Source organism: Anguilla rostrata, chromosome 4, assembly GCF_018555375.3.
Source record: "Anguilla rostrata isolate EN2019 chromosome 4, ASM1855537v3, whole genome shotgun sequence".
In the NCBI taxonomy this organism is placed as follows: Eukaryota; Metazoa; Chordata; class Actinopteri; order Anguilliformes; family Anguillidae; genus Anguilla; species Anguilla rostrata.
This window is the reverse complement of record NC_057936.1, coordinates 40,343,856-40,371,375: the sequence shown is the minus strand read 5'-3', so window position 1 is coordinate 40,371,375 and position 27,520 is coordinate 40,343,856. Positions and strand designations below refer to the sequence as shown.

At 40.6% G+C, this 27,520-nt stretch overlaps 1 protein-coding gene across 3 annotated transcripts in view; it reads left to right on the top strand.

The window, feature by feature from the left end:
* The window catches only part of LOC135253396 (serine/threonine-protein phosphatase 2A regulatory subunit B'' subunit alpha-like), an 82,987-nt gene extending 68,314 nt beyond the window's left edge, over window positions 1-14,673 (top strand). For all 3 annotated transcript variants that reach the window (XM_064332645.1, XM_064332646.1, XM_064332647.1), the window contains 12 exons: window positions 1,513-1,616; window positions 2,215-2,317; window positions 2,961-3,035; window positions 3,370-3,456; window positions 4,016-4,172; window positions 5,211-5,259; window positions 5,967-6,056; window positions 7,429-7,604; window positions 8,282-8,400; window positions 9,012-9,118; window positions 11,343-11,398; window positions 11,500-14,673. In XM_064332645.1, the coding sequence (XP_064188715.1) occupies window positions 1,513-1,616; window positions 2,215-2,317; window positions 2,961-3,035; window positions 3,370-3,456; window positions 4,016-4,172; window positions 5,211-5,259; window positions 5,967-6,056; window positions 7,429-7,604; window positions 8,282-8,400; window positions 9,012-9,118; window positions 11,343-11,398; window positions 11,500-11,612 (1,236 nt within the window). In that variant the 3' untranslated portion in view covers window positions 11,613-14,673. The remainder of the gene's footprint in view (window positions 1-1,512; window positions 1,617-2,214; window positions 2,318-2,960; window positions 3,036-3,369; window positions 3,457-4,015; window positions 4,173-5,210; window positions 5,260-5,966; window positions 6,057-7,428; window positions 7,605-8,281; window positions 8,401-9,011; window positions 9,119-11,342; window positions 11,399-11,499) is intronic.
* The last annotated feature ends 12,847 nt before the right edge of the window (window positions 14,674-27,520 follow it).

Here is a 27,520-nt window from a genome sequence, read left to right as displayed (position 1 = left end):
GAGGTTGGCTCATCCCGTTAAACGGAACCTCGCTGTAATACAGTGTAAATGCCTTCAATTATATAAATGTTATTAAAATCACATGAAAGATTTTAGTTATTTAAATATTCTTTTTAAATCCTTAAACTCATAGGTCACCATTGATATTACCTTCGCAATGCACTCTGGGTAGTGATGTCAAATGGTTATTCGGGTCTCCAATCCATTGCTGTTGTCCATTGAGTGGCACTGAAAATGTCTGTTCGTTTCGAGTCAGACCGGGACATCGAGAGGAAAGCATGAGGACAGCCCGAATCAAATAAATCCAAACAATGAAGTTCAGAGGAGACGAGAGTAGGGCATAGGACCAGAGATGGTGTCTGTACGGCGACTGTTCGCCTATGTCAACAAGATGGAAAAGTTGCCTGTTGTAAAGAGCTGCGCTGTCTAGCAGCATCTGTTCAAAGTTCCTATAGCATATGGGTCAAATTATAGTTTTTGGTGAAACTGTCATGTTGGTGAAACTGTCAAACGTGTCATCATCCCCATTAATTTAATTGATATAACATTATTGTATATATACTACGTGGATCAATAATAATGTTACGATATGAGCTTAAACCGGTGATAATACGTCCTTTAAATGCATAATCCCCAAATGATAATACGTGCTGATACACTAAGATGTTTATTGAATCCACCTTATTCACAGATATCCCGTGTATCGCATCACACATAAATTCTGTGGCATTGTATTGATATTTTCCACTATTAATAACGCAACTGCTGGACAAAACAACTGAGTTAACCTCCAGTGCTACAAATTTTACGTCGTCTACCCAAAGTGCACTGTGCGTCTAAAATAATGGTGATCTCCATAGGTCAAAATTTCTATTAAATGCTCGGGTTCTTTTGTGTGGTTTTTACAACATATTTCCATAATTGTGGGCATTTACAATATATTAAGCCATACAAGTCTTAACAGACGGGGTTCCCTTTAAGGCACAGCCCATGTAGGCCTGCAGGGAGTGCATAATTTCCACCGCTCACTGCATCTTGCTTCCCCACCCATTGCACTCCTACGTTTTACATTAATTTAGGTTAAAGCAATTATGTGGTTATATTTTTTTGTGGTATTATGGTTCTCTTCTATGGTTTACCTTATTATTGATGTAGCCTGTATGCATTTAGAATTTGTGCTTTGGCTCTTGGTTAGCATTGTTAATTTGCACTAGTGCTTCAGTGAAGGCTAGTTCCCATATTAATCAAATGAATGCTCTGATCACTTTTGATAAGAGCATCTGCTAAACAAATGTAATTATTGACAAAAGTATCCTTTTACCTAGAATAGTAACAGCCTGTCCCACCTTTTATTCAGAGCGTATACATTTGTAATATTGTCTCATCCAGGTACCTCACGCCAATCAATGCAGTTGCGTGACAGGGTCTTGTTCAGAGAATGTGAATACTGTGCCTGTGGATGCTGGGAATGTGAGGCTGCAGGTAAACAGCATGCCCTCCTCTGGTCCTCAGGTGTGTGGCTGCCCTCTCTACTGGAAGGCTGCGCTGTTCCATGGTGCTGGAGGGGATCGGACCGGGTCTGTCTCCACCAGGTCGTTTGTGGCAACATGGAGAAAGTAAGGGACTCCCACGAATAATAATAATAATAATAATAATAATAATGGGGCAGCACTTTCCAGTGGGTAGCACTGTTGCCTCAGAGCAAGATGGTCTTGCGTTTCAATCCTGGGGCCTTTCTGTGTGAAGTTTGCATGTTCTCCCTGTGTTGCGTGTGGGTTTCTTCCGGGTACTCTGGTTTCCTCCCACAGTCCAAAGACATGCTAATTGCAGGCTTTAAATTGCCCCTAGGCATGAGTGTGTGAGTGAATGGTGTGTGTGCCCTGCGATAGATTAGCACCCCTCGCGACTCTTACCAGGAATAATCGAGCATAGATAATAGATGGATGGATAATAATAACAACAATAACAACAACAACAATAATAATAATAATAATAATTTCTATCTATTATTATTATGTGCTCAGTCATCTCTGCATATATGCTAATCGAATGCTGTACAGTAAAGGGGGGAATCGCTTCAGTCAAGACTACTGCGCCCACCTTTAGGTTTGTCCAGCGCTCGTGGGAGAGGCATGGCTCTGTTTACGCTACCACAGTCTGAGACCGAAGCAAATGATCGCCAACTTCCATTTTTATTCCTTTCGTTTGTCAAAGGTTGTTGCACAGTTGCTATGACGACTCCAGCAAGTTTGTTTACCTGCTAGCCAAACCAGGCTGCAAATTCCTGGAGCAAGAGGACTTTATCCCAGTGTTGCAGGTAAGGCTGTTACACATGTGCACACACACACACACACACATACATTCGAACAGACATGTAAACACAAAATGCATGCATAAACACACTCCTGTACACCTGTGGAAGGAGATATTGCTGAAGTAACTGTATAACACACACACACACACAAATACACACACACACACACACACACACTCTGCAATAGAAAAAAGGAAGTAGAGCAGGAGGAGCTCAACAGTAAGAGCTGATGGCGTAAGAAACGCATGCACGCACACTTCCACTGGTGCCAGTCTCAGCATATTTCATAATTCCTGTGGTAGTTACCCTTGTGCCGTTTCTTTATTTACATTGAAACACAACCCCCTCCATTTCCAGCCCCTCTTTCTTTCACATGTGCCACCTGTTTCTATGGCTAATACAGGTCTTGTCAAAGTATTTTATGGCTTTTCCCTATTACATGCCGCCAATTGATGGCTAGATTGAAAAGTATACTATTGTGCAGTCTTTATGGTACACTAGCATATAATAACATTTAATAGTCGTTCCATTGTTTGTAGTATTACCTCAAATCCCAGCATTGAGACTGGTTTTTATGTTTCAAGTTTGAATCTTCAGCAGTTGTCAGTGGAAAAATCTTTTGAAATTCAAACTGACATATTTTCAGGACATTGTGGACACACACCCAGGGCTGACATTTCTGAAGGATGCTCCGGAGTTCCACTCACGGTACATTACCACGGTAAGTACCGTACACCACAGTGGTGGGTATTAGTGTGACTCCCCCAAAAACCACAGGGTCACACCAGAGACAGGTAACAGGAATCTGTGAGCTCTGCCTCCATTCTGTCCTCTGAAAGTTGCCTCTCTGAGGATCAGGTTAATAACAGGAAGCTCAAATGCTGTCTGCATTGGTGCACCAGCAAAGTGTGACCTTCTTTAGCTTCATAATGATACTGCAAAATCAGCATAGTTCTAGCTTCAACAATGGCAGTTCTGTTTTAATTGCTTAAGCACACAAAGCTGAATATCTTTCCAGTAAATATAGTATCTGTGTCTCGTGATTTACTTGTCAGGTGATTCAGAGGATATTCTACACTGTCAACCGCTCATGGACGGGGAGGATCACCATGACAGAGCTAAGGAGGAGCAACTTCCTGCAAGTATGAGCATTAATTTCCCATTTTGACTCTCTCAACTCCCTCACTGGCATCAATCCAACATTCTTAGTTCATCTTCAACCTACTGCTCTCTGTAACATTCTAAGCTGCTGACTCAACTGAACACACAGTGCCGCCTGACCACCAGCTTTCTCAAAATACATGCAATCCCAAAGTTTCCACCCCTTTAATCAGTTCTGCGACATTCCTCATTCCCTACTGAACTTCTCTCATAGTTCACCATTTTCGGCTCCTTTCTCAACATTTCCCAAAATCCATTCCCACAAATCTTCTAAAATGTACCTACAATCCTGCATTCTGACCTCCTGATCTCTGCGAAAAACATTACACATAATCTACCAGTCGCTCCCTCCTATTACACCAAATATCTTTAGCAGTATTCCATCAGATAGTCCTTATGATGTAATTGCACATCATTGCAGACTTTCCTTGAAATCCGCTTGGAAAGATAGCTGCAGTGCGGCGTAATATTGTTTGATGTTCTGCTTGTTTGGGTTCACTTGTTGTTCTCAGTTTCAAGTTTCACCTGCCTCTGTCCCAGACTCTGGCTCTCCTGGAGGAAGAGGATGACATCAATCTGTTAACAGACTACTTCTCCTATGAGCACTTCTATGTCATTTACTGTAAGTTTTGGGAACTGGACGCTGACCACGACCTCTTCATCGACCAGAAGGACCTGGCCAGATATAATGGCCACGGTAAGACAGGACTTTTGATGCATGTGGCATACACACAAAACCTTACTAAGTAGTAAATTAAGTCATTCCATAGCTGTCATTAGTGTACATATTGGCATGAATTGCTATGGGGAAAATCTACAGTTAAATGCAGAAGTATTGGGCTGGTGACACAATTTTTTGTTGTTTTGTTTGTTTAGGACATGTAAAATAAAACCATGAAAATGAGGTTAAGTCTTGAATGTCAGCTTTAATTTGAGGGTATTTATATCCATATCAGGTGATCCGTGAATAGAATTACAGCCCTTTGTATACATTGTCCTCCCATTTTAGGGGAGCTAAACTAATTGGACATCTGGCTACATAGATATTTCTTGGCCAGCTGTGTGTAATTGCGTCATTAGTTCATGTACAACAAAGCTAACAAGAGTTCTAGAGTTCTTCTTGGTGTGGAATTTGCATTTTGTTGCTGTTCTCTCAACATGAGGTGTCAATGCTAATAAAGCAAAACATCATGAAGCAGAAATATCTTTATATTTCTAAACTATGTAATTCATGCTGTTTAAACTAGCCTAAAACTGTCCCCATTGACTTAACATTAGTGGGGATCTCAGCATACTTCAGAATTCCAAACTGGCATTTAAACAAGGACGTGATTTACCACAGTAACGTCTCGGAGAATTCCAGTGGCATTGTTGGCTCATCCATATTGTAGGTACAAACCAGCTGAAGTCTCCTACCAAAAACATTTTATTAATCATTTTAAATATTAAATTATCAACTGCTGTCACACTCATTCCATTAATTTATCATTGGATAGCTAACTATTGATTGAATTAATTGTCTCTTTAATTGTGATGGTTTATGTTTCTCAATTTGTGTGCTTTGTTTATATTTACTTTGCTGTGTTGAACTGGGTTTTTAAATCCCAATCTCACTGTACTCCAGATCTGAATAACTTTGCCTTTCTTTAATGTAAGTTTTTCACTTCTGAAATTAAATATCAGAGTGAAAAGGAAGCTCAAACCTCCCTTTCTTCTTTGTCTGATCTCTCACCAGCCTCATCAGAAAGGATTATTGAGAGGCTTTTTTCTGGAGCTGTTATGAAGTAAGAACCTTCTTTGAAGCCCCACCCTAACCTCACTCATTCCTTTTTTAAATACATTCTTTCAGTCTTTTTCTTGTTTCCTGTCAGGGCCCAGGCCTTACAGTATTTATCTATAGACAGAGCAACGATCTGATGAAAATTTGAATATCTTTGTCCTGTAGTGTGAGACCTGGGGATTTGGACTGGCCCAACTGTGAGATGAATTCACTGATGTTCACGTAGTGAGGTCCAGATTAATTGACTTAAACTGTGAATTGCCTGTTGTTGTGCATTAATGTGGTTAACGTCTGCAAATCCATTTAGAAAAATCCACTACCATAATCAGGAACAGCAGGTAATTGCACTATCAATTTTAGGTAATGTTTTCTTGGCACTGTTAGCAAGAGTGATCGTTTTATCTAAATGCAATTAACCATATACTGAATAACTGCAATATTTTTACGGTGTAGTTGGTTAAAAGTAGCTGCAAATTAGCACAGATATTTGTGAATTAATCAAGATACGTGTGTAGATGATGGAAATGCATGTGTTTTGCAAATTCCATTTCACTTTTTTGGGGGGATTTGTGGCCATTTTATCACCACCAGAGAACCAATCCTTTTGGGAATCAGTCCTACAATATTGAACAGTTTTAGAGTCATAGACCTGGCTCACATACTCCATTCACTCTTCCTATCCCCGTCTCTGTTTTTCTCTCAACATTTAAGGGGAGGCTCCATGCAGAGCCATGGCAGAATGAGCTATGCTGAATTTGTTTGGTACCTGATCTCTGAAGAAGACAAGAAGAGCCCCAGCAGGTGACAAGCGACATGATGGTGTCATTGACAGCAGTAAAAGCCACTCAGTTTTAAGTTTTGTCCTTGTGTGTATGTGGCTGTGTGTGCATGTGTGTATGTGTGTGTGTGTGTGTGTGTACATACTTGTGTGTATGTATGCACCCTGCACTGACTGGGTCAATAAGATTCAATTCAGTTTTATTTGTATGGTGCTTTTACAGAGACATTGTCATAAAGAAAAGGAAAGATGGAGTCTGAACCTTCCAAAGCTGCTGTACTTTTTTTGCTGTTTTAGGGGTTTTTAACCTGTTTTGATCCAGGGAACCCTACACAGGCTGAAATGCATCCCATCATAAGTTATTTATTTTTTTTAATCTTTTACATTTTGAAATATTTTCCTAAATCTATATATAGTCATCAACATTGATACAGATGTCCAAGAAAAGGGTATATAAAGAATCCATAGATCCGAAACCTCTCCATAACATCAAATATCCACACCTGTATTTCATCATAGATATAACATAAGCCTCCTTTTTGAAAATCCAAACTCCCCACTGGTGTGCTTTGCCAAAAGCTCCATTTTGTTCTCAGCTAACCATAGCATATCAATGTTCAGATTGGAACTGGGTAGTCTGGTCAGATAAGACCAAAACTGAGCTTTTTTTGACTGTGCACATTGCTTCTCTCTCTCCCCAGTAGAGTGCAATGATACTCTCCTCGGTATAAATTCATTCAGTTTGACTCAGATGTGCCTTAATGGCATGATCACTCATAAGCACAACATTACGGAAGGAATTTCATCCAAAGATGCAAATCAGTAGTAACAACAATATTGGCAACATTAGCACTTCCAGATCACGTCTCCTGTCTGTTCTGGCCCCACGATGGTGGAATGACCTCCCCGCGGAGGTCCGAAAAGCTGAGGCCCTGACCCACTTCAAGCGACAACTGAAGACTCACCTCTTCAGGCTGCACCTCTCCCCATCCCTCCCTACCTCCCTGTAATCTCTAAATTGACTGTAAGCTTAGGGTTGTAACTAGGTAGCTGTTTCGTAGGTGACTTAGTTAATGCACTCGTCTTAACTACTGCTTGTATTTTTGCATAGACTGTGTTGTTGCTGTTCTTGTTTGTGTTAGTGTTAATCAGTTTAACCTACAGGGTCCAAGTTGAACTATGCGGTTGTTTTCTGCACTTGGAATGGTACTTCTCTCTAGGGTTTTTGACACACTTGTTCCTGGTTATGGTTATACACTTTGTTGTACGTCGCTCTGGATAAGAACGTCTGCCAAATGCCTGTAATGTAATGTAATGTAGCAATATTCATATTGCACATATTATGTTGAAGAACAGTGAAGTAATGAGAGTTTTGTTGGGATTCTCTCTCCACAGTATAGAGTACTGGTTCCGGTGCATGGACCTGGATGGAGATGGGATTCTGTCCATGTATGAGCTGGAGTTCTTCTACACGGAGCAGTGTGAACGCATGGAGAACATGGGTGTGGAGCCGCTGCCTTTCAACGACCTGCTGTGCCAGATGCTGGACCTGGTTAAGCCAGAGTGCCAGGGTGAGCGTACTCTCTCTCTCTCTCTCTCTCTCTCTCTCTCTCTCTCTCTCTCTCTCTCTCTCTCTCTCTCTCTCTCTCTCTCTCTCTCTCTCTCTCTCTCTCTCTCTCTCTCTCTCTCTCTCTCTCTCTCTCTCTCTCTCTCTCTCTCTGCCTGTGTAACGTTAGATAGAGGCTATGAGAACTCGTCATGGAGCTGACTTTTTTTTTTTCCTCTTCCGAATCCGAATAATAATGAGCAACTTCGGGTAGAAGAAATATCTGTTATCTGTTTCCATCGCATTATTCATGCTTTCCCGAATACGGTATTCGGATTCGGATACATCCCTAGTAGTATACACATTTTAGAAACTTACTCTGACATGTAACTTCCACAAGATTAAAAAGAATTACATAGCAAAACAAAACTTTTGGAACTTTCTGATGCTCCCCAGGTCTGTATATTTGAATAATATTAATTTAACAGTGACTGTTCCTTTGTCAGTGGGGCAGACCTTCTGCAATACTATTACTCTTTAGCAAGGCCACTGGAGTCACATAACACTCAGTATGGCTTTAAAGCTCTTCTGGGAAGCTGCTGAGACCCAGCAATGAAGCTGCATGAAACCCCCTGTCATAGTGCATCATGGATTCATAATCCCACTTCCCGCCAGCCCACAACAACGCCATTGTCTCCACAGGTAAAATAACCCTGAGCGACCTAAAGAGGTGCCGAATGGCCCACGTGTTTTACGACACATTCATCAACCTGGAGAAGTACCTGGACCACGAGCAGAGGGACCCTTTCACTGTGCAAAAGGTTAGAGCGTCACCAACTCTACCATTCCTCACAGGGCTGTGCTGTAGCACACAGGAGCCGTGATGTAGCACACAAGGCCATGCTGTAGTACACAGGGCTGTGCTGTAGCACACAGGAGCCGTGATGTAGCACAGAGGGCCATGCAGTAGCACACAGGGCTGTGTCGTAGCACACAGGAGCCATGCTGTAGCACACAGGAGCCGTGATGCAGCACACAGGGCCATGCTGTAGCACACAGGAGCCGTGATGTAGCACACAGGGCTGTGCCGTAGCACACAGGAGCCGTGATGTAGCACACAGGGCAATGCTGTAGCACACAGGGCCATGCTGTAGCATATAAATATAGAATAATGTAATAAAACTATTGTATTCTTGTCATTGTACGTGAAAAGACAAGCAGCACATTCATATTCTGAAAACATTCTGAAGTCACCATGAGAACAGCAGGCTGTAGTCCTAGTGGTGGTACAATTACCGTAGTGATCTCAGACAAGAGTCTGATGTAATTGTCAGAGGTTAACAGGATGTGAACTAACAGGAAGAGCATTTTAAAGGTCTAAGTGGCCGTGTGTATTTTTGTTTGCCTGTTTGTTCGTGTCTGTGCATTACAGGACTTTGACAGTGACATCCCAGAGCCCTCAGACTGGGAGAAGTTCGCAGCTGAAGAGTATGACGTTTTGGTTGCAGAGGATACAGCCAGTGATCTTCCAGCAGATGGGTGAGGGCTCTTGGCCATTGTTGCCATGGGGGTATAATTGCATGACTTATTTGGTGCTCGGCTGAAGGCTTTGGCAAAATCAGTGGGAAAGCATCCATGTACCACACTTCTATAATCCTGCTTTCCAACTGGATGCTCTTCCAGTTTCTTTTTCCCAGCGGAGTGACAGAGGTGGCGTACTCTCCCCAGTATACAGTATACGGGGATAATGGCCTTCCCTGGTGGAAATGCCAGTTACCAACTTAAGATGGAATCTAGTTGGAACCAGCTTTTGCTCCAGCTGGATACCATCTGGAATTTGATCATGGTCTGTTGTCCGTACCAAGCTGGCCCACCAGCTAGAAATGGTCTTGCCAGCATGCTTGCTATCTCAACCATCTTGTTGCCAGCTGGACCATCTCCAAACCAACTGGACCAGCTTAAAACCAGGCTGGAACCAAACTGGTTTGGAATCTCCACCAGGTTATGCACAGTCTGTGATCTACAGCATCAATATGAATGACCTAATGCCTAGTTATTTTTACCTATTTATTATTACCTGTTCATGGAGTCCCTTTGGACTTAGCAGTACCCCCTTCCCACAAGTTCTTAGACACTAAGTACAAAACCAGTGGCCTGATGGTAAAGGCTACATCTCACTCTTGACACCATCACTCAGATCTTTATCAATTAACTCACATGAATTGGAAGTGTAGTAGAACATAATATAGTTACCATCTCAAAACCCATATCATCATTATGAGCCATTATGATTTTTCCCACAGATGAAACCTGACACCTCAGAAATTTTACATTGAGATCTGACCTGTTGTCGTTGATGGCAAATGCACTAAAAAAGCTGTGCCCCAGAGAAATATATATGATTTTCCAGCGATGCCACTCATTTTATTAAACATTACTAAATTATTAACCGGAGCCACTCCTGGCTCTTCACCTTCTCCTGCCATTTCACCTTGCTCATTTCAATATGTAATGACCTTTAGCTATGACTGGCTCCTAATTTTTACCCACCACACCCACAAACAAAGGCTTGGGAAAAACAGCATGGTAGTAGATTGGAGGGTTATCTTGCCTTACACATGCAATCAAGAATATACTAAGGACGACCTGGGTCAAGTAGTGGGTCTACCCAGGTCCCTTCCAGACATGTCTGAAGCTGTCGCATTTGAGAATAGATGGGCCCAGTGACCACTGCACCTACTGACCACTGTACCACGTCTACTTCAACAAAAACAATAAACCATGCGAGGTTGCATTACACCATGTGTATGATATATTTTTCCTGCATTGGATTTCCTTGATACCAGCACAGGTTGAAAAAATAATTTTATGGACATTCAGCTGAATCCACCCAAAACGTCACCACAAACGGATATCATCTAACTATTCATGTCTATGTGTACCTTGTATTGAAGCCCAGTACACAAAACAAAATGCATCACTATTGTTACATCTCAGAAATGATTAGCTATCAATGACATGAGACATTTGATGTAAATTTAGAAGTAAAACACAGATACGTACAGGCTAGACATTTTCAGTTCGGGCTAGACTAGATGGAACTGTGCCCAATTTTAGTATTAACTTGGAGGCAAACCCAGCATTGCACTCCATCGCACTGAGAGTATTGCTCACAGAGAAATTCCCTGAGCAAACAAGAACTTGTTTTCAAAATTGAGCAGGGACGCTTGCATCAAAAATGCAGGTATTGATTTTGGGTGGCTGGATCCGTAGGGAGCCGGTGTAAAGATCTGTGTGTAAATCTGCAGTCTACAACTGAACAGCTTGCACCCTTCTTTGTAGCCATTGCTATTTACAGCTCACCTTGCTTCACCGCTAGTTAGTGCCACTGTTTACATAGGAGTGCAGAGGGGTGGGGATATTAAAGTAGCAATTAAAGTCTGGTTTCTAAGTAGAAAAAACCCAGTTGTTCAGATTTGCCTGTTTCCAGAGGGAAATTACTCAAAAAAAGCAACACATAAAACCTCTGAAGAAACAAATTCATAAATCTCACAATGTCACACTGCCACATACAATGCATGCAAATTATTGAAATTTGTGAATTTTATGATATGTTATATGTTAACCATTAATAATGAGCTGCTAATTATTTGCGATGAGAAATAGTCTGGGCCACATGTCAAATTAACAGCTACATTGAGGCCAGCTGGATCTGATCCTTCTAATTTCTTTTGATGACTTTTTTATCCTGTGCTGTACATAGGTCTTTTGAGGATGACTGTGAAACTGAAGAATGCACAGACACCCCAGTCAAGATGAGTAAGGCAGACATCACAGAAGAAGTGGTCTTCTCCAACCTGTGTGGGTGAACCAGTCCTGAGATCTGACCGCACTAAGCCTCTACCTCAATCCCCCTACAGCCACTCTCCAGGAGGGGAAACGGAAGAAGGAAGAGGAGATGGGCACAGGAGGAGGAGCACACAGGGAAAGAGAAAGGAGAAAAGAAGGGTATCAGAGGAGAGCTGTTAAATAATGTAAATGTAATGTGGTACAAAGTGAGGAACAGAAGAGGAAAGGGGATCATGAGGACTGAAGGAGGATCAGACAGGGGAACAGAAGAGGGAAAGGCCCTGCTTTGAATATTATTAGAGATCGCTTCAGAGCAACCAAGCTGATTCCAAGCCAAAAGTCCTTATGTTATGTGCAAAAATCATCAAAAAAAAATCATTTCTGTTTAGAGTTTGAGGTCTTTCTGGACCTTTTTTTTGTCTGAGAACAGGATGATCAAAATCATGTGTGGAGTCTGTGGAATGTGCTCTGTTACTCCACCATGTGGTCCTCTATGCTAATGCATTCAAGATTCAGCTCACACTGTATGACAGAAGCCCTGTTTGCCCAACGGCCTGGTGTAGTCTACACAGGCTTGGGAAGCGCGGACAGAGCTGTGGAGCCCGTTTAGCTGGACTAACCCCAAATTCACTGGTTGCCTCCCAGATTCAGTACTATGTGCATTTGAGCATGGGGCTTAAGAGATATAGGTTCCTATATACAGTGAGCTCAAGGACAAACACACATTTTTTTCTGGATTTGTCTCTATACTCCACGATTTTAAATTTGTAATCAAGCAATTGACATGTGGTTAAAGTGCTCTTTCTCAGCTTTTATTTCAGGGCATTTTTATACACTTTGGTTTTACCATGTAGAAATGACATCGCTTTTTATACATACCCTCCAGTTTCAGGGCACCATAATGTACAGCCATCTTCAGCTTCTACTTATTTTGTGGGCTAGTTGCCTTAGGTTTTCTCTTCAGTGTATGAAACTCATTTTCAACTGGTTTCGGATCGGCTGAATGGCTTAGCCAGTCAAGAATTTTTCCATTTTTGACTTTGAAAATCTCCTTTGTTGCATTAGCAGTATGTTTGAGAACATAGTCTTGCTTTAGGATGAAGCACCGTCCAATAAGTTTGGAGGCATACACTTCAGAATTAATTCTGTGGTTGCTATTAGCAGTTATATCGTCAATGAAGATGAGTCAGCCGGTACCTGTCGCAGCCATACATGCCCAAACCATAACGACCCCACCACCATGTTTCACAGATAACGGGGCTTTGGATCTTGGGCAGTAACTTTTGGCCTTCATACTTTTTACTTGCCATCACTCTGATTCAAGTGAATCTTGGTCTTATCTGACCACAAGATCTTTTTCCAGAACTCTGCAGGCTCTTTTAGGTACTTCTTAGCAAACTGTAACCTGGCCATCCTGTTTTTGCCACTAACTAGTGGTTTGCATCTTGCAGTGTAGCCTCTGTAGTTCTGTTTTTGAAATATTCTGTAGACAATAGTCACTGACACATTCACGCCTGCCTCCTGAAGTTTGTATCTGAACGGTAGGACAGGCGTTTGGTGGTTTTCTACATGATGGTGAGAAATCTTTGGTCATCAACTGTAGAGGTCTTTTTGGCCTACCAGGCCCTTTGTGATTACTGAGCTCACCGGTGCTGTCTTTCTTTTTAATGATGTTCCAAACAGTTGATTTTGGTAGGCCTTTGGTAGGTAAGCTTTGGCCAGTTTTTCTGACTTTATTCTTGTCTCTCAGCTTCATTATGGCTTTCTTCACTTTCATTGGCAGAACGCAGGTCCTTATATTGACAAATCTTAATAACAAACTCCAAAGGCAATGAAAAGCCTAGAATAAATCTAGACACTGAGCGTTCTTTATACCTTCACTAAGGAAGCAGTTGAACACATCTGACTAATCCGAAACACCTTTGAAACCATTTGTCCCAAACATCATGGTGCCCTGAAATGGGGGGACCATGTATAAAAAGTGCTGTAATTTCTACATATATAGAAATACTCCTTGATAAAATTGAAGATTTTGCACTTTAAACACCAGTTGTTTGATTTCAAATCTAAATTCATGGAATACTGTGGAAGGAAAAAAATCTTTGTCCCCTACATTATGGAGCGCATTGTAACTGCATTAAAAGATAAAGGACATGGGCCACTGAAAGCAGAATAAACTGAAAATTGTTATTTCATTTATAGAAACTGACAAGTCAGAGTGTATCACTCTTCTGCTTTCTTTTTCCCTCACTCTATTTTAGTCTACCTCTTAACCCCTCTCTCCTTCTACTGTAAATCACTTTCTCGCTCTTTCCTTTTTCTTTCATTCGCTCACTTTTGTCTTTCAGAGCCCTTCTTCTGCCCCATCTTTTGTTGAATTCAAACTGTATATATTGTATTATGTATTGTATATTGTTTCGCTTCAAGCCTGTTGTATAATTGCAATGTGTTTTAATTCCATTTACAACTTGCAGCGCTTTTAGTGTTTGTTTATGAGTTATGAAAGTATGTCTTCTATCAGTGTTTGTGCTGATATAATTCAATGTGCCACTAAGTGGCATATCAAAAACGTTACTAACAACTAAATTCTATGTGACATGCCTCAAGTTACACGGGTGGAAATTTATATCATGGGGAACCCTGCAGGGGTTCTCTGTATGAAGACAATCAACTGGATTTTAACTGTGTACAAAAGCACTTCTAATTAGTTTTTGGTACCTTTTTATAGCAATACAGCTGGTGTGACCTGTCAGATGTAATGCTAAAATTATAAACTTGAAGTAGTCAAAATGTGTTTAAGCCAGGGACCCTGGAAAGCCTTAGTGTATTCTGGTTTCTGTTTTAATCTCATAATTAGAAATCAATTAAGACAGGGTGGGGTGAGTTAACCGTGTGATCAGCTACTTAAATAGATCATTAATGGCTGAGTAAGAGTGAAAACTCATGGCTCTCCAGGACCGGGGTTGTCCTCTGTGCTTTAAACTCTATGCAGATTAACGTGTTTGTGCAGAAATGGCGGCTCTGAAAGCTGCAGCGGCCGAAGCTGTTGGTTCGTCCAGGTAATTTTGGGTCATATCTCTGGTGCGAGCCATGCCTGCAGACTCTGTGGAAAGGGCTGGGTGGTTACTCATCTTTCTCTGTTACAATGAGGCAATGCTTGTTTTGGCACGGCAATATATATTTTTTCCCAATTTCCTTGGAATTGAGAAACAAAAAAATAAATAAAGGCATTTTAAAGCTGTAAATTTGTGTATTGATACAAGTTGCTGTAATAACAGCACATGCATGAATGTGCAGTCTGCCAGTAGGTCTGCTTCATGTTGTTGTCTGTGATTCAGATGAAGGAAATGTCCATCATCTTAAAGACCTATCTTTTTTCCATGGTAAGGCTGTACCTGTGCACCTTCTCTCTCTCTCTCTCACACACACACACGCACAAAAACACACCTTCTCACTCACAATTAACACACTAGAAAAACACTGGAAAAAATTATGCTCATATTATAAGCCTTTCCCTCTGTGCTGGGCACTGTAATGTCTTTTTCCCCATTGCAAAGAGCTGGGCCTCGTTCTCCATGCCCCACCCTCTTTCTCTTGGACTGGAGTATTTACTTAGTTACTGCTATAGAGCTGTTGAACCCTAATGCACCATTTCAAAGAGTCTGCTGTTCCAAATGCACCACAGAGTGACGTGAGTGATGTTTCAATCGTTCGCACTCCAGGAACTCTGGCCTCCAGGTGACCCGGCAGCAGCCTAGGACCACTACTACTAATGCACACCATCTGCACGCTGCTGCCACTGCTCAGGGTCATGTCCCGGTAGAAAATATCCTGTGTGTTTTCCCATGTAGGAAAATAAAACATTTTGCATTGTGTCAAGGTATTTGATAATGCAGTGCAATTTAAATTATCATGGCGTACTTGGGAAAGCTGTCACTGTGGAACATGAGTTATGCTGATGCTTTATCACTAGCTGAAAGAGCAGGTCTAGGAAACGTCTAAAACTGCAGCCAAAATGCACTCCTCTGTGTGCCTCAAGGTTATGGCTTACCAAACCAGGAAAGGGTGCACTCATGAAACAGTGACTTTTCATTTCAGTTTTTGGACATACCTTGAAGAAATGGACTCCAGCATATGTATTTTCTTATTGTTTCCACTTGTGCTTTTTCAGATAATAGAAGAAATTTTATTAAAGGGGCAGTTCACCCAAAAATGAAATTAAGATATATTTCCTCTTACCCAGAGTACTATACTGTATATCCATAAATATTTTACTAGTTTTCTAGACATCTGCTGCAGCTCAACCTGATACAATGGACCCATGGACCTAGTATTTTTGTGATGTTCAATGTGCCGAAATTTTGCATTTGAAAACCTACATAAATATGGGTCTGCTGAGGTCTGTTGTATCAGGGTGAGCTGCAGCAGATATGTAGACAACATTGCTATTACACCTGATACTTCTGTTTATCCACTTAATCTGTTCTGAATATCTGCTCTTTTTATGCTGTGGCCTCAAGGTCTCTTCCATCTGGAAAATCGGTTCCTGCAAATGTGTATTATACGTATCATATTTTGAGCAACATTTGAAAAATGTGCCCTCAACACCATAACAAACACTGTAGAATATCTGTGTATGCACACTGTATTTGCAATTAAGTAACATAAGCATAACAATACTGGGCGGCATGTTGGTGCAGTTGGTAGCGCTGTCGCCTCACAGCAAGAAGGTAATTGGTTCGTATCTTGGCTTGGGGCCTTTCTGTGTGGAGTTGGCATGTTCTCCCTATGTCCACGTGGATTTCCTCCGGGTACTCCTGTTCCTTCTCACCATCCAAAGGTAGGTAGGCTAATTGGAGACTCAAAACTGCCCATAGATATGACTGTGTGAGTGAATGGTGTGAGTGAATGATGTGTGTGCCCTGCGATAGATTGTGTAATCCTGCCCAATGCAAGGCTTCAGCACCCCCTGCAATCTTGTCCAGGATAAGCAAGTATAGATAATAGATGGGTGGATGGATGGATGACAGTACTGATTTGCAAGGAACTATTCTAACATGGAGTATGGAGGACGTCCGGAAGTAACAAAGGATTGTGATGCTCAAATAAACTTAAAAAACCAGACAGGCCTTGTTGAACCCCAAGCAATAATTTCTTGGAAATTCCCAGAAACTGACCAATTTTTCAAGACCATGCCTTCAAAACCCTACTCTAGAATCGGACCAAAACTGACCGAACACCAGTCCTATAAATACTTTTGAATAAACTGAATTTCTTGCCTGGGACATAAAACTGTCAGGCAACAAGACTGATGAGGTACCAACTGGGCCAGCAGGGTTATTATGGCTATGTCTAATGGCAAGACATCCAGTCTTATGACAGTGTATAAGGCTTAGCCGAGCAGTTAACTGTGCATAAGGCTAGGACACACAGCATTAGACTGAGCTAGGCTTTTCCTGGCTCAAAATAAGGCTTAGGTGGTGACTTCATGTGACAGTGATGGTCCGGCTTTACTGCCACTGTCAAGTTGATGCCTTGTCTCCCTATATTAGGCTGTATTTAGGATGTAAAGTTCCATAACGTCTTCAAGAGACCTCCAGAATATATTTAGATGAAGGCTATGTATAGAAATGAAACACCGGGAAAAAATTGGTACAATTAAAATATTTATTGAAGGGTTCAATTTTGCATGTGCCAGATTGAGGGGATTTTGCCTATACTAAAGGATTTACATATTATATGGGGCCATTATACAGGTAAAGTGGTATTTGGAATTACAGTATGACTTGAAATGCATTTAATTTCTGTCACTCAAAACTTGGGGTACAATATTAACCTTTTAACTTAAGGAATCAACACAACTACCTCCTTAATATATTTAAGTTATTTTAATGCATTCACTCAAAGAATGCACCATCCTTTTCATACATTTTACAGAATCTTATTTATCAGTTCAATCTGCTCATATAGGCAGCTTAGTGATAATACAGTAGAATACATTTAATTGCATAACAGATTATCGCATAATTTGTGTATTTGCTTAGAATTGTCAAACACAATTCATTCATTCCATGTGATTGCATATTTGCATGAACCATTAGTGCATATTTTGGATATTTTCAAAGAACTATGTCCACTTACATTGTATAATGCTCTATATATACGTAGAATATACTACGGAAGGTAGGCAGATGCTGACAATTGATATATAAAGATGCAAAACCGCCAAAATGTATGAAGAAAGCCAGTTTCTGTTGGGAATCACGTCTATAACGGACACCTGAGTGGCACACGCAGTTGTCCACACTCTTTGTCAACCAACTGATTCTTTTATGCAATTCAGCGGATTCTTCAGTTAATTTATGGTTGCATGTAAATTTGAAAGCAGTCAAAACTTAATACATTTTAAATGCAGCATCATCATCAAACCTAGGGCCCCTAGTTTTGTCTATTTATCTTGCCCGCAAACTTTCTGCTGGATTTTATTTTTTAAAATCTATTCCTGTAAATCTAGGACTTTAAACATAAATGTTGTTATTTATGTGTCCCTTCCGAGACATGTTATGGCATTAACAAACAGTTAAACGATAATTGGAGAAGAATTTTAATTCAATATTTCATCAATTGGGGGAGCCCTTATGGTCCCCCGTGTGAGCAGCACTCTTTTTTCTAGAAATTGAAAGCAGGGGTACATTTAAAAGGCAAAGCATCACAAAACATTTCAAAAAGAGCATTAGGGTGGGTAAATTCTTGTGCTTAAAATTTCCCCAGTGTTTCTGACTAGCTACTGCACAGATCGCAATTGCAATCAGCACCAATAATTTCTGTGGCATTCTGCCTTCGGAATGCATCCCAGGTGATCTCTGGGAAGAAGGTGAACCTTTTCTTAAATTTTATTTAGCCAAATTCATATTCAATAATTTATGAGTGGTAAAACCACAAGGGTGCAGAAAAAAATAGAAAGACTTATAGTTTATCCTAAAGAACATAAAAGCAAGCAAATGATATAATGTGTAGATATAAATAAAAAGATTTTTAAAAAGAGAAACTCCTTAATGGGTGACTCCATTATTGACCCCAGCTTAGGAACACATTCATATAAAGAATGGGTTAAAGGAAAATTTCTGAAGCCCTGATATGCATTCTGTTTTTTTGTTCAAAACAATTTCCTTAATTGTCTCATTTGTTTGTTAATTATCTGTATCAATTAATAGTCTATGCTGCCCCATACAAATGCTTTGGTAAAATATTAGAATATAGGGCACAATTTCCACTGTTATTTGACTTGGTGTACATCATTGTGAAAAGGTAGTATTGGCTGTGTAGAGCATTTGAAATAGAAAATGCTTTTAGTTTAAGGTGAGGCTAGCCTCTGTTATAGGGGGCCAGAGCTGGAGAATAACACAGGGTTTGCACCAGATGGCATGTGCTGGATTGTATACTGCTGAAAATGTATATTTACAATATCGTTACAGTAGCCTTTTTTTCACTACTTAGTCGGACTGGTTTGTTTGTCCTGCAGTGCCATCATTTGGCCACAAGAGTGTATCCCCACTTACATTCTGTGGACTTAAAGCTAGAACACATTCACAAAGCCTTACTTCACCAATTAAATTATGTGCTGCTGTGTCAAGTTTATCCTGCATGTATGTGTAAAAAGGAATCTGTTCAGGAGCACACACAAAGGCAAAACGAATTCCCTGAGACAGCGAAGATAAGCATGTCCTCTATATTTAACAGGATGCCATTGTGGTGAAGTGACCCTTCTTTTGTGAGAATGATTTGAGCCCCTTGGTTGCCGGGATACACATCACAGATCAACAGCATCTCCCCTGATGGTTGATCTCCTGTCTTAAAGGGAGGTTCCCCCCCCCACTCCCACCCCAGACCAATGTTGGTGGTGATTAATATGGCTTAGAAAAACTCACAGTTTAGGGAGACTGTTACCTGGGGCAGTGAACTGAGGGAGGAGACAAAGCAAAAGTTCAGACTCACCTGCAGGTCATAGCGCCAAGTTTCTGAGCCATGTGCGTGAGGACCTGAGGCAGTGTGTTTGTTCCTGCATGTAGCAGAGGAGACAACAAAGACATGCACTGCACTTGGTTTTCCATCATCCCCAGAGCAGCTCAAATGAGACATTATAAATGGAGACGCTGACTCACTGTGGTTATCAAAAGCCCCGAGGCACTCATCAAAAAAGAAAGGGTGTTAACCTTGTGTTCTGGTTAAATTCACAATCTGGTTCTTTCCATCTGGCCAATTGATCAGCCCTCCACCAGCTGCTTGGCTATGAAAACCCCTCCATTTGAAGCTATTTTTACTGCACATGCAATAATTACACTAAATTATTCCTTCAATACTGTGCCACACCTGGGGCTTAAACCTTCAAGCTCGTTCTCTACACTATGGGACATAGCACTATTATTCTCATTACATTAAAGCCTTCAATTCCAGAGATAGCATTTCAGTCACAACTCCATACATCTTTCTGAGTGACCGTTAATCTGTTACACTGGAAAAGACCCTTTTGGAGAGTGGAATCTCTGCACTTTCCCCAGCAGGGGAGATGTGGACTGATATGCTGACTGATAACACCTCTCTCTCTCTCTCTCTCTCTCTCTCTCTCTCTCAATATGCAGAGCACCTCTCTCTCTTTCTCCCTCTTTCTCTTTGCAAGCATTCCCTGCACTCGCTTCATCTGGGGAAGGTGGCACTGTGCTTTCTAGATCAGGAAAGAGATTGTGTGATATTTCAGACAATTAAGCAAGAGTTCATTCCCTTAGAAAAAGAAGAAAACCAACACCCAGAGGGAGGCCAAGAAAAACAGCTCTTATCAAGACACCCTGAAGGAGCTGCTGCCTGATACCGCAATCAATCAGGGAACTGTAGAACACTTCCATTTCTCCAAAGAACAAAAGCGCTTAATATGGTGTAAAAGATTTCAAAGTGGGTAAACTGGGAGACAGTTCCCAAAGTGGGAGACTGAGAGGTAAAGAATGAATAGCTGGGACAAGTTGGGAAATATAGTTTGTGTATGAGTGTCCAGGACAGCTAGCCAGCCACCAATTTCATCAAAAAGGCTTGACTTTGTGAGGTGCCAAGTGCTGCAGATTCCCAGCACTTGACTGGACTTGTTTTTATGCACTGAACGAAAGAAAAGAAAACAGAGTAGATAATCTTAGAAAGAAATGAGTCTGCATGAACTAGCCAATGTGGAATACTAAAATATGAGAGCATCGCTGAAATGTGATGTCATAATTATAGGGCACGTGCTGTTGCTGAGGGTGCAGTTTTAGTATTTGTGGTTGAGCAATGAATGGAGAATGCAGAAAAGGTAATAGGAAACAGCCAGAGGTTCAGACCAGGGAAGGCTTCACTGATTCTTAGAATAAATTTTACAGCCAAGTGAAACACCCCTGTGCACAAATACTGATGGTTTTGCAGTACATCAAATTTCACCTCATTACAATCCATAAATTGCTCAATGTTTCTGACTGGGTAGTAATTATGATTAATGATAAGAGACATTCATTTATATTTGGAAAAGTCTGCTTTATTAACTGGATGGATTAATACACTGACTGTCTGATCATTTTGGGAGTTGGGCCAAGTTTGTGGACCTCGAGATTGTGTACCTGAGGCCGGTGTTATGTTAAGAAATGGAAATGAGCTAAATCACTGCTTGTAATAAAGCCTTTATTTTTCTGACTTAATACCGTATTGTGAAATAATCAGTGGTGAAAAGACCCAGGTGACGAACCTTATTTATGCATCTTCAGTCAACCCAAATTTAGATCAAATTGTACTGTGATTAACTCACAATGGGCATGGTGGTCACCCCTGGTTATTCAATCCTTAAATGTGGCTCTCTGCAGTGCAGCTTGAGCCCTATAGCAGGGCTTGCCAGTGGTAGTCTGGATCAGAGCTACCCACCCAAATTATGTCATTGCCCATTGCCCAATTTTGTCCTGCAGCCCACAGCAGCATGGCTCAATTGGTTTTGTTCTGCTAGACAGTTGATTACGAAATGTTAAAACAAAGATGTTCCAATGAAATATCTTTTGTAGTTGGTATCCTGATATCATATCCAAACTTAAGCACTTAAAAGCTGTCAGGACTCGTGGGGGGTACGGACCCAAAAGCAGAGGGGAGAAAAAAAAAAACACGAAACTCAAAAGGATAGATACGAACAAGGACTTTACTACAACAAAAAAAGGCAAACACAAACAGGGAACAGGTAAGGCCACAAAGGGCAAAACAAACTCAAAACATTCTTAAGAACGAAAAAAAACACAGAACAGAACACAGGCAGGCAGGCAGGCAGGATACAGGCAGGTGGAACACACAGGCAAACACATAAAAGAAACACCAGAAGATACATACAGGTCAGGAACAAGCACAAGTCGGAAGCAAACACAGGTAGGAAACAAACACAAGGAACCAGCACCCGAGTCAAGGGAACAAAGAATTTAAATAGACAGGGGGTAACAAGACACAGGTGAACTCAAAAAACAATCAAACCAGAAAAGGAGGGGATAACAAGACACAGGTGGGAACAATGATAGAATAACGAGACAATTGAAAACAATCATACAATTAACAAGGGGGAGCAGGACACAAAACAGAAGTGCCGCCATCTGGCGGCCCAACAAGGGAAACACAGACAGGAAAACACAGAACCATGACAAAAAGCAGACATGCATAAATAGAAAGTTACATTTCAGAGATGTTGAATATCATCGTTGAAGGCAGAACATGGCGTGTCTTGCATCACGGTCACATTCACAGGATGTAGGCCAGCAAGGCCCATATGACTCAGCATAATCACCAAGCATACCAAAACGAACTATGCAGTGAATGTGTGGGTGTGTGTGTTTGTGTGTGTGTGTGTGTGTGTGTGTGTGTGTATGCGAGTGTTTGTGTGTGTGAGTGTGTGTGTGTGTGTGTGTGTGCCAGCACCAGCACTGAGAGCACTGAGAGCTCAGGGGGGAGAAGGTGAGCCAAGTAGGGTTAAATGAGGAGCTCTCCCCCAAAATCACCCCTGGGGTGACTCACTTTCCCACACTCAAGCCTGAATGTTATCCGATATCTTTCCGTTATGTGTGGATTTTACGGTACATCTTTACTATGGTGGTGGTTGCCAACATATTACAAACAGCAGAGATTTCCAGATTTTTTTTTTCAGATTGTAATGCGTGATTGACAAGCATGACAATTTAAATTTGGATTGAGCCTCAGCAGCTGATACCTTTTAATCCTCATTGCTTATGTGTTGTGTCTATTTGCCCTTAATTCACATCAGTTCATAGTATTCTATTTTACCATTATTTAACCAGGATGTGGTGCAGTGATGACCTAGCGAATCACAGTGGGGATGGAATTCAAATGATAGTCAATTAGGTGCAGGAAGGAGGTAATTAAATGGCCAGAGAGCTGGTTTTGTGACAAGTCTGTATCTGTACCTTGATACAGACTGGTCTTAGATTCAGTACACTGCTCCTTTACTGCTGGCTGAACTAAATATGATTTGTTGCCAGCAGCCATACCACCATGTTCCCAGATTTTGCCAATTGGCTGAAGAGAAGCTAAGCAAGTGTTGCTTTGGTTAGCACTTGGATGGGAGACTTGGATGTTGGTGGGCCAGTAGGGGGGTTTCCCTCAAATGAACCCCAATGCCCCCATGCAGCAATGGAGATGCTGAACCAAGGTCCTGACTCACTGTGATCATTAAAGATGCCATGACAATAGGGTTGCAAAATTTTGGAAATATATAGGTATGGAAACTTTCCTTGGGAATTAACTGTAATAAAAGGGAAATGGTGGGGGTTATTTGCACAGCCTGCATTTCCCAGGTCATGCATGTAGAAACATAAACCTTTTACCTCATCATAAGCAGACAAAATTGCAAAACTACTAAGGGAAATCAAAAGTGCATGGTCAGTTAAACTGAATGAGTTTTTACCTTTTACCTGGGATTCTTTCACTGAACAAAAAAAAAAAAAAAAAAAAACAGGAATTTTGAATAATGTATTCCCTCTGATGGGAAAATGCACTGTGCATGCAGATGGCTGCATTTCTACTGAATTCCCATAAGATGGGATGCTGACAGTTATCTGTGCATGACATGCAAGAGTACACTGCACATTAGATGGAAGAATACAAAGTGCAGGGTTGCAATTCCATGAAATTCATATCTATTTTAACCACAACTAGAATTACCTTTTAATATGCATTTTATTATGTATTTTCCCCCAAATAAATTATTAAAGCTAATAATTTTTAATAATCTAACTATTGTGAGCTAATATTTTACATAAAAATTTCAAAAATTCCTGAGCTTAACTTGGAAAGTTTCCAGCAATTTACCAGAAATTTTCCCTTTGCAACCCTGCAAAACTACATGATGCTCATTGCAAAGAGGGCCCTGGCTAAATTCCCATCTGGCTTTCTCAACCTGCCATCTAATCATCTCCCAGTTTTTTTTTGGCTACAAATCTTGCTCCCTCTTCAACTCAGCTGATGCATGTGATGGCTTTTGCTGGGTTCAGTGGTGAATGTACACTTACTAAAAAAACAACTCTGTAGCCAACCAGTCCTTGCTCTCTCGTTCATTGTATGCATTGATTTGTAAACAGATTTTACATTTGTTGCCTCAGTTTACACTGCAGGATATACTGAAACAATTAAGGTTAAGTACAGTACCTTAGTCAAGGGTACAATGGCAGCATCCTAACTGTGAATTGAACCTGGCTTAGGTCTACAAGCCCTGTTCCTTAACCATCATACTACACTGCCACCACAACATCATGCAATACAGCAAGCCACAAATAATGCATTTAATTTCTGCAGGCTACATTGTAATGTACCACTCAACCGGTCCAAACATCTGAAATGCATTTTTAGCATTTCAAAGGGTCACTGAATCAATGACCTAGAACTGCCATATGCACAAATAAAAGCAAGTTTTAGACAGTTAACTCAAATATTTAGATTAAATATTGAAATAAATATGCAAGTACATTTTTTTGGTTTGGTGGTGAATGGATCTGCTTCAGGTATAACTGTGCTTGCACCAGTGTGCCTTATTTAACAGGAAGCACGATGCATCTCCCCTACTAAACATGAGGAATACCAGAAACCACCCCCAGTATCTATAAGCAGATCCAAATAACAGCTGGTGCTGGGGTGTGAAGGGTGATCACAATTCAGTGAAGCATGCAAAAGCAGCACAGGCAAGCAGCAGCACTGGAGGTTTTGATTTTGATTGTTGTTTAAAAGGTGTTCTATTGCTATGAGAAAATCTGTTGTATGTGATTGATTGATTATGGAAACGCGTAAGAACATGATTGCTTACTTGGACTACTGTTGGCTGCAGAAAGAGTTTCCAGACAGAGCTTGGTCTGTGCACTCTATGCGCGTCGCTCATTTGACGGGTGTAGAGTTGGTCTCCCATGTTCCTTGTGTCTCTCATTCAAGTAGCTTGCATTGATTAACTCCATACAGGTGCAATGCCTAAATAACTGACATTGGACTGCTTAACCCTCCTGTTATGTTGCGGGTCAAATTGACCCTTTTTAAAGTTTGAAAATCTAGGAAAAATACTTAAAATTATTTTTTCAGTATGAAACTTCTTCTACTGGCCTTAATTAGTGTAATCAACATTTTAAATGAAAATGGTTCATTTCATGTATTTGCAAACCCCCCCTGTATGGGGATTGACCCGGGAACATTTTTGCTGTACCTAAAAAATGAACAGAACAGGAGGGTTAAATGAACACAGCTTACATATCAAATAGTCAAATTGAAAAAACTAAATATTTCTTGCCAAATGTTTCTATTGACTCACAGCCTATTGCGGCACCCAACCCATGTTGACAGAAATGGATTTACTGCAGACCAAGAACCAGGGGCGTATCCAATGGGGTGGCACTGACCACCTCTGGAATTTGATTGGCCACTCCAGGTGCCGCTCCTATTTTTCAAGCAAAATAGTAATAGTATGGCCCTCTTTACTGAGTCTGCGAACCCCCCTGGCAACCCCACGAAGAAAATCCTGGTAACCCCACAGCCAAGAAGCAATCAAACCTGGCGCGGGCCACAAATTTTCAATTTCAGACACACTAAAAATTCCACTTACTCCCAGGCGTGTTAGTCACAAAAATAAGGCCCAAGGTCTTCATGAGTTTTTATACGTAGAGAAATATTTAAAGTTCACATAGTTTCCTAAATGCCAGCAGAGCCCTGTGTTCTGAGATAGAACATACTTTTGAAAGTTCGCATTCTCCTCTTTGCAAACAATCAGAACAAAAATATTTGATCTTTTAGAGTTTTCATGTCAGGGGCGTAGGAGTGATTTTGAACTTTTAAAAATAAAACACTTTCATGCTTATTTCTTGTGACTTGAGGACAGAATATATTAGTTGCTCAGGTTGTAAGAAGGCCACATGGTTCTCATGTAAACTGCTAATTAATGCAAAAGCTTTTACAATACACCCAGAGAAGTAAACTCAGCAAAAACATTTTCCTGACCAGTGTTGTTCATAGGACACCTCCAGGTGAAAAAGAGCATAGGTGTAATTATCAGGATTTGATATAATTCAGTTTACCAGGGAATAGCAGGAAAGTGGTGCAATTAGCAAAGATATCTTTCATTCAGTAATTTTAGCCAACAAACAACACTAAAAATGAAATAATTGCCTTAATTATATTTTATTGATACAGTTGGGGCCAAAAATGTACATACACCTAGGCTGAAAGTTGAAAGATATTCAAACTATATTTTTCACAACTCCACACATTTCATGTTACTATACATTTCCTGTGTTAAGTCAGTTAGGGTTTCTACTTTTTTTCCATTTTTCAAAATAATAGCTAAGAGACAGATTTATTTCAGCTTTTATGTACTATATTATATTTTCAGTGGGAGTTAATTTGTACCTCCTTCCTAAAAAATGCAGTGTCTATGTGGTCCCAAGGTTTTTATATTTGAATACAATTGTTTATACAGATGCTCGTGGCACCTTCAGTAATTTGGAAATTGCTCCTAAGGAGGAACCGGGCTTGTAGAGGTCCACAATTTTTTTCTGAGGTATTTTTTTCTTGGCTGAGTTGCTTGGATTTCCCCATGTTATCATGAGCAAAAAGACAGTGGCCCTAAAGGTAGGCCTTAAATACAGCCACAGGTGCCAATTCACTCCCAATTAACTCCTAATTATGACAATTGGCCAATCAGAAGCTTCTAAAATGTCATTATATCAGTTTCTGGAAAATTCCAGACTGTTTATTGAGACAGTCAACTTGGTGTATGTAAACTTTTGACCCACTGGAATTCTGATATATTCTGGTATAGTATAATTCTGAAATAAATCTGTCTCTAATCGATTGTTTTAAAATGACCTCTGATGTGAACAAAGTAGATGCCCTAATTTACTTGCCCAAAGAAATGAATGGTAACATTAAATGTGCAGAGTTGTGAAAAACTCAGTTTGAATATCCTTAGGCTAGGTGTATGTAAACTTTTGGCCTCAACTGTATGCCAGTAACAATAACAATTCCCCTATGAGTCAGAATTATTTGATCATAAATTGAATGATGCGGATAGCTCCTGCAACTTAATTGTCTTTATGGTTGTTTTTCAAAGAAATGCCTAATGTCTGGGCCCTTCCTTTTCACTTGCTTAAGTCAAGTCATGCACTGACTGCAAATACAAGGAGATGAAAATGATGAAGACGGAGGAATTAAAATGGCACGATGTGGCATGTGTAAGATATCTGACAGATCCACCACAGCAGCTCCAATTCACTATACAAACTGTAATATGGACCACGAAGTAACACAAACTTTACTTTCACTGAGAAATCTATAATTTGCATGCAGGTAGGTCTAGCTACAAAGAGCTAGCTAACTAAGTAAGCATTTGGTAGCAGAAGCTATATCACATGGCTACTAAACTATAATTAGCGATATTACTCCCTCAAAACAACATAAAAAACTTATAGGTCCTCATGCCATGAAGGCACACAAATACTTATTTGAATTACAACAACGAGTGGAGGAGCTAGCTGGCTAAATTAACAAAGTTGCTGGTGTTTG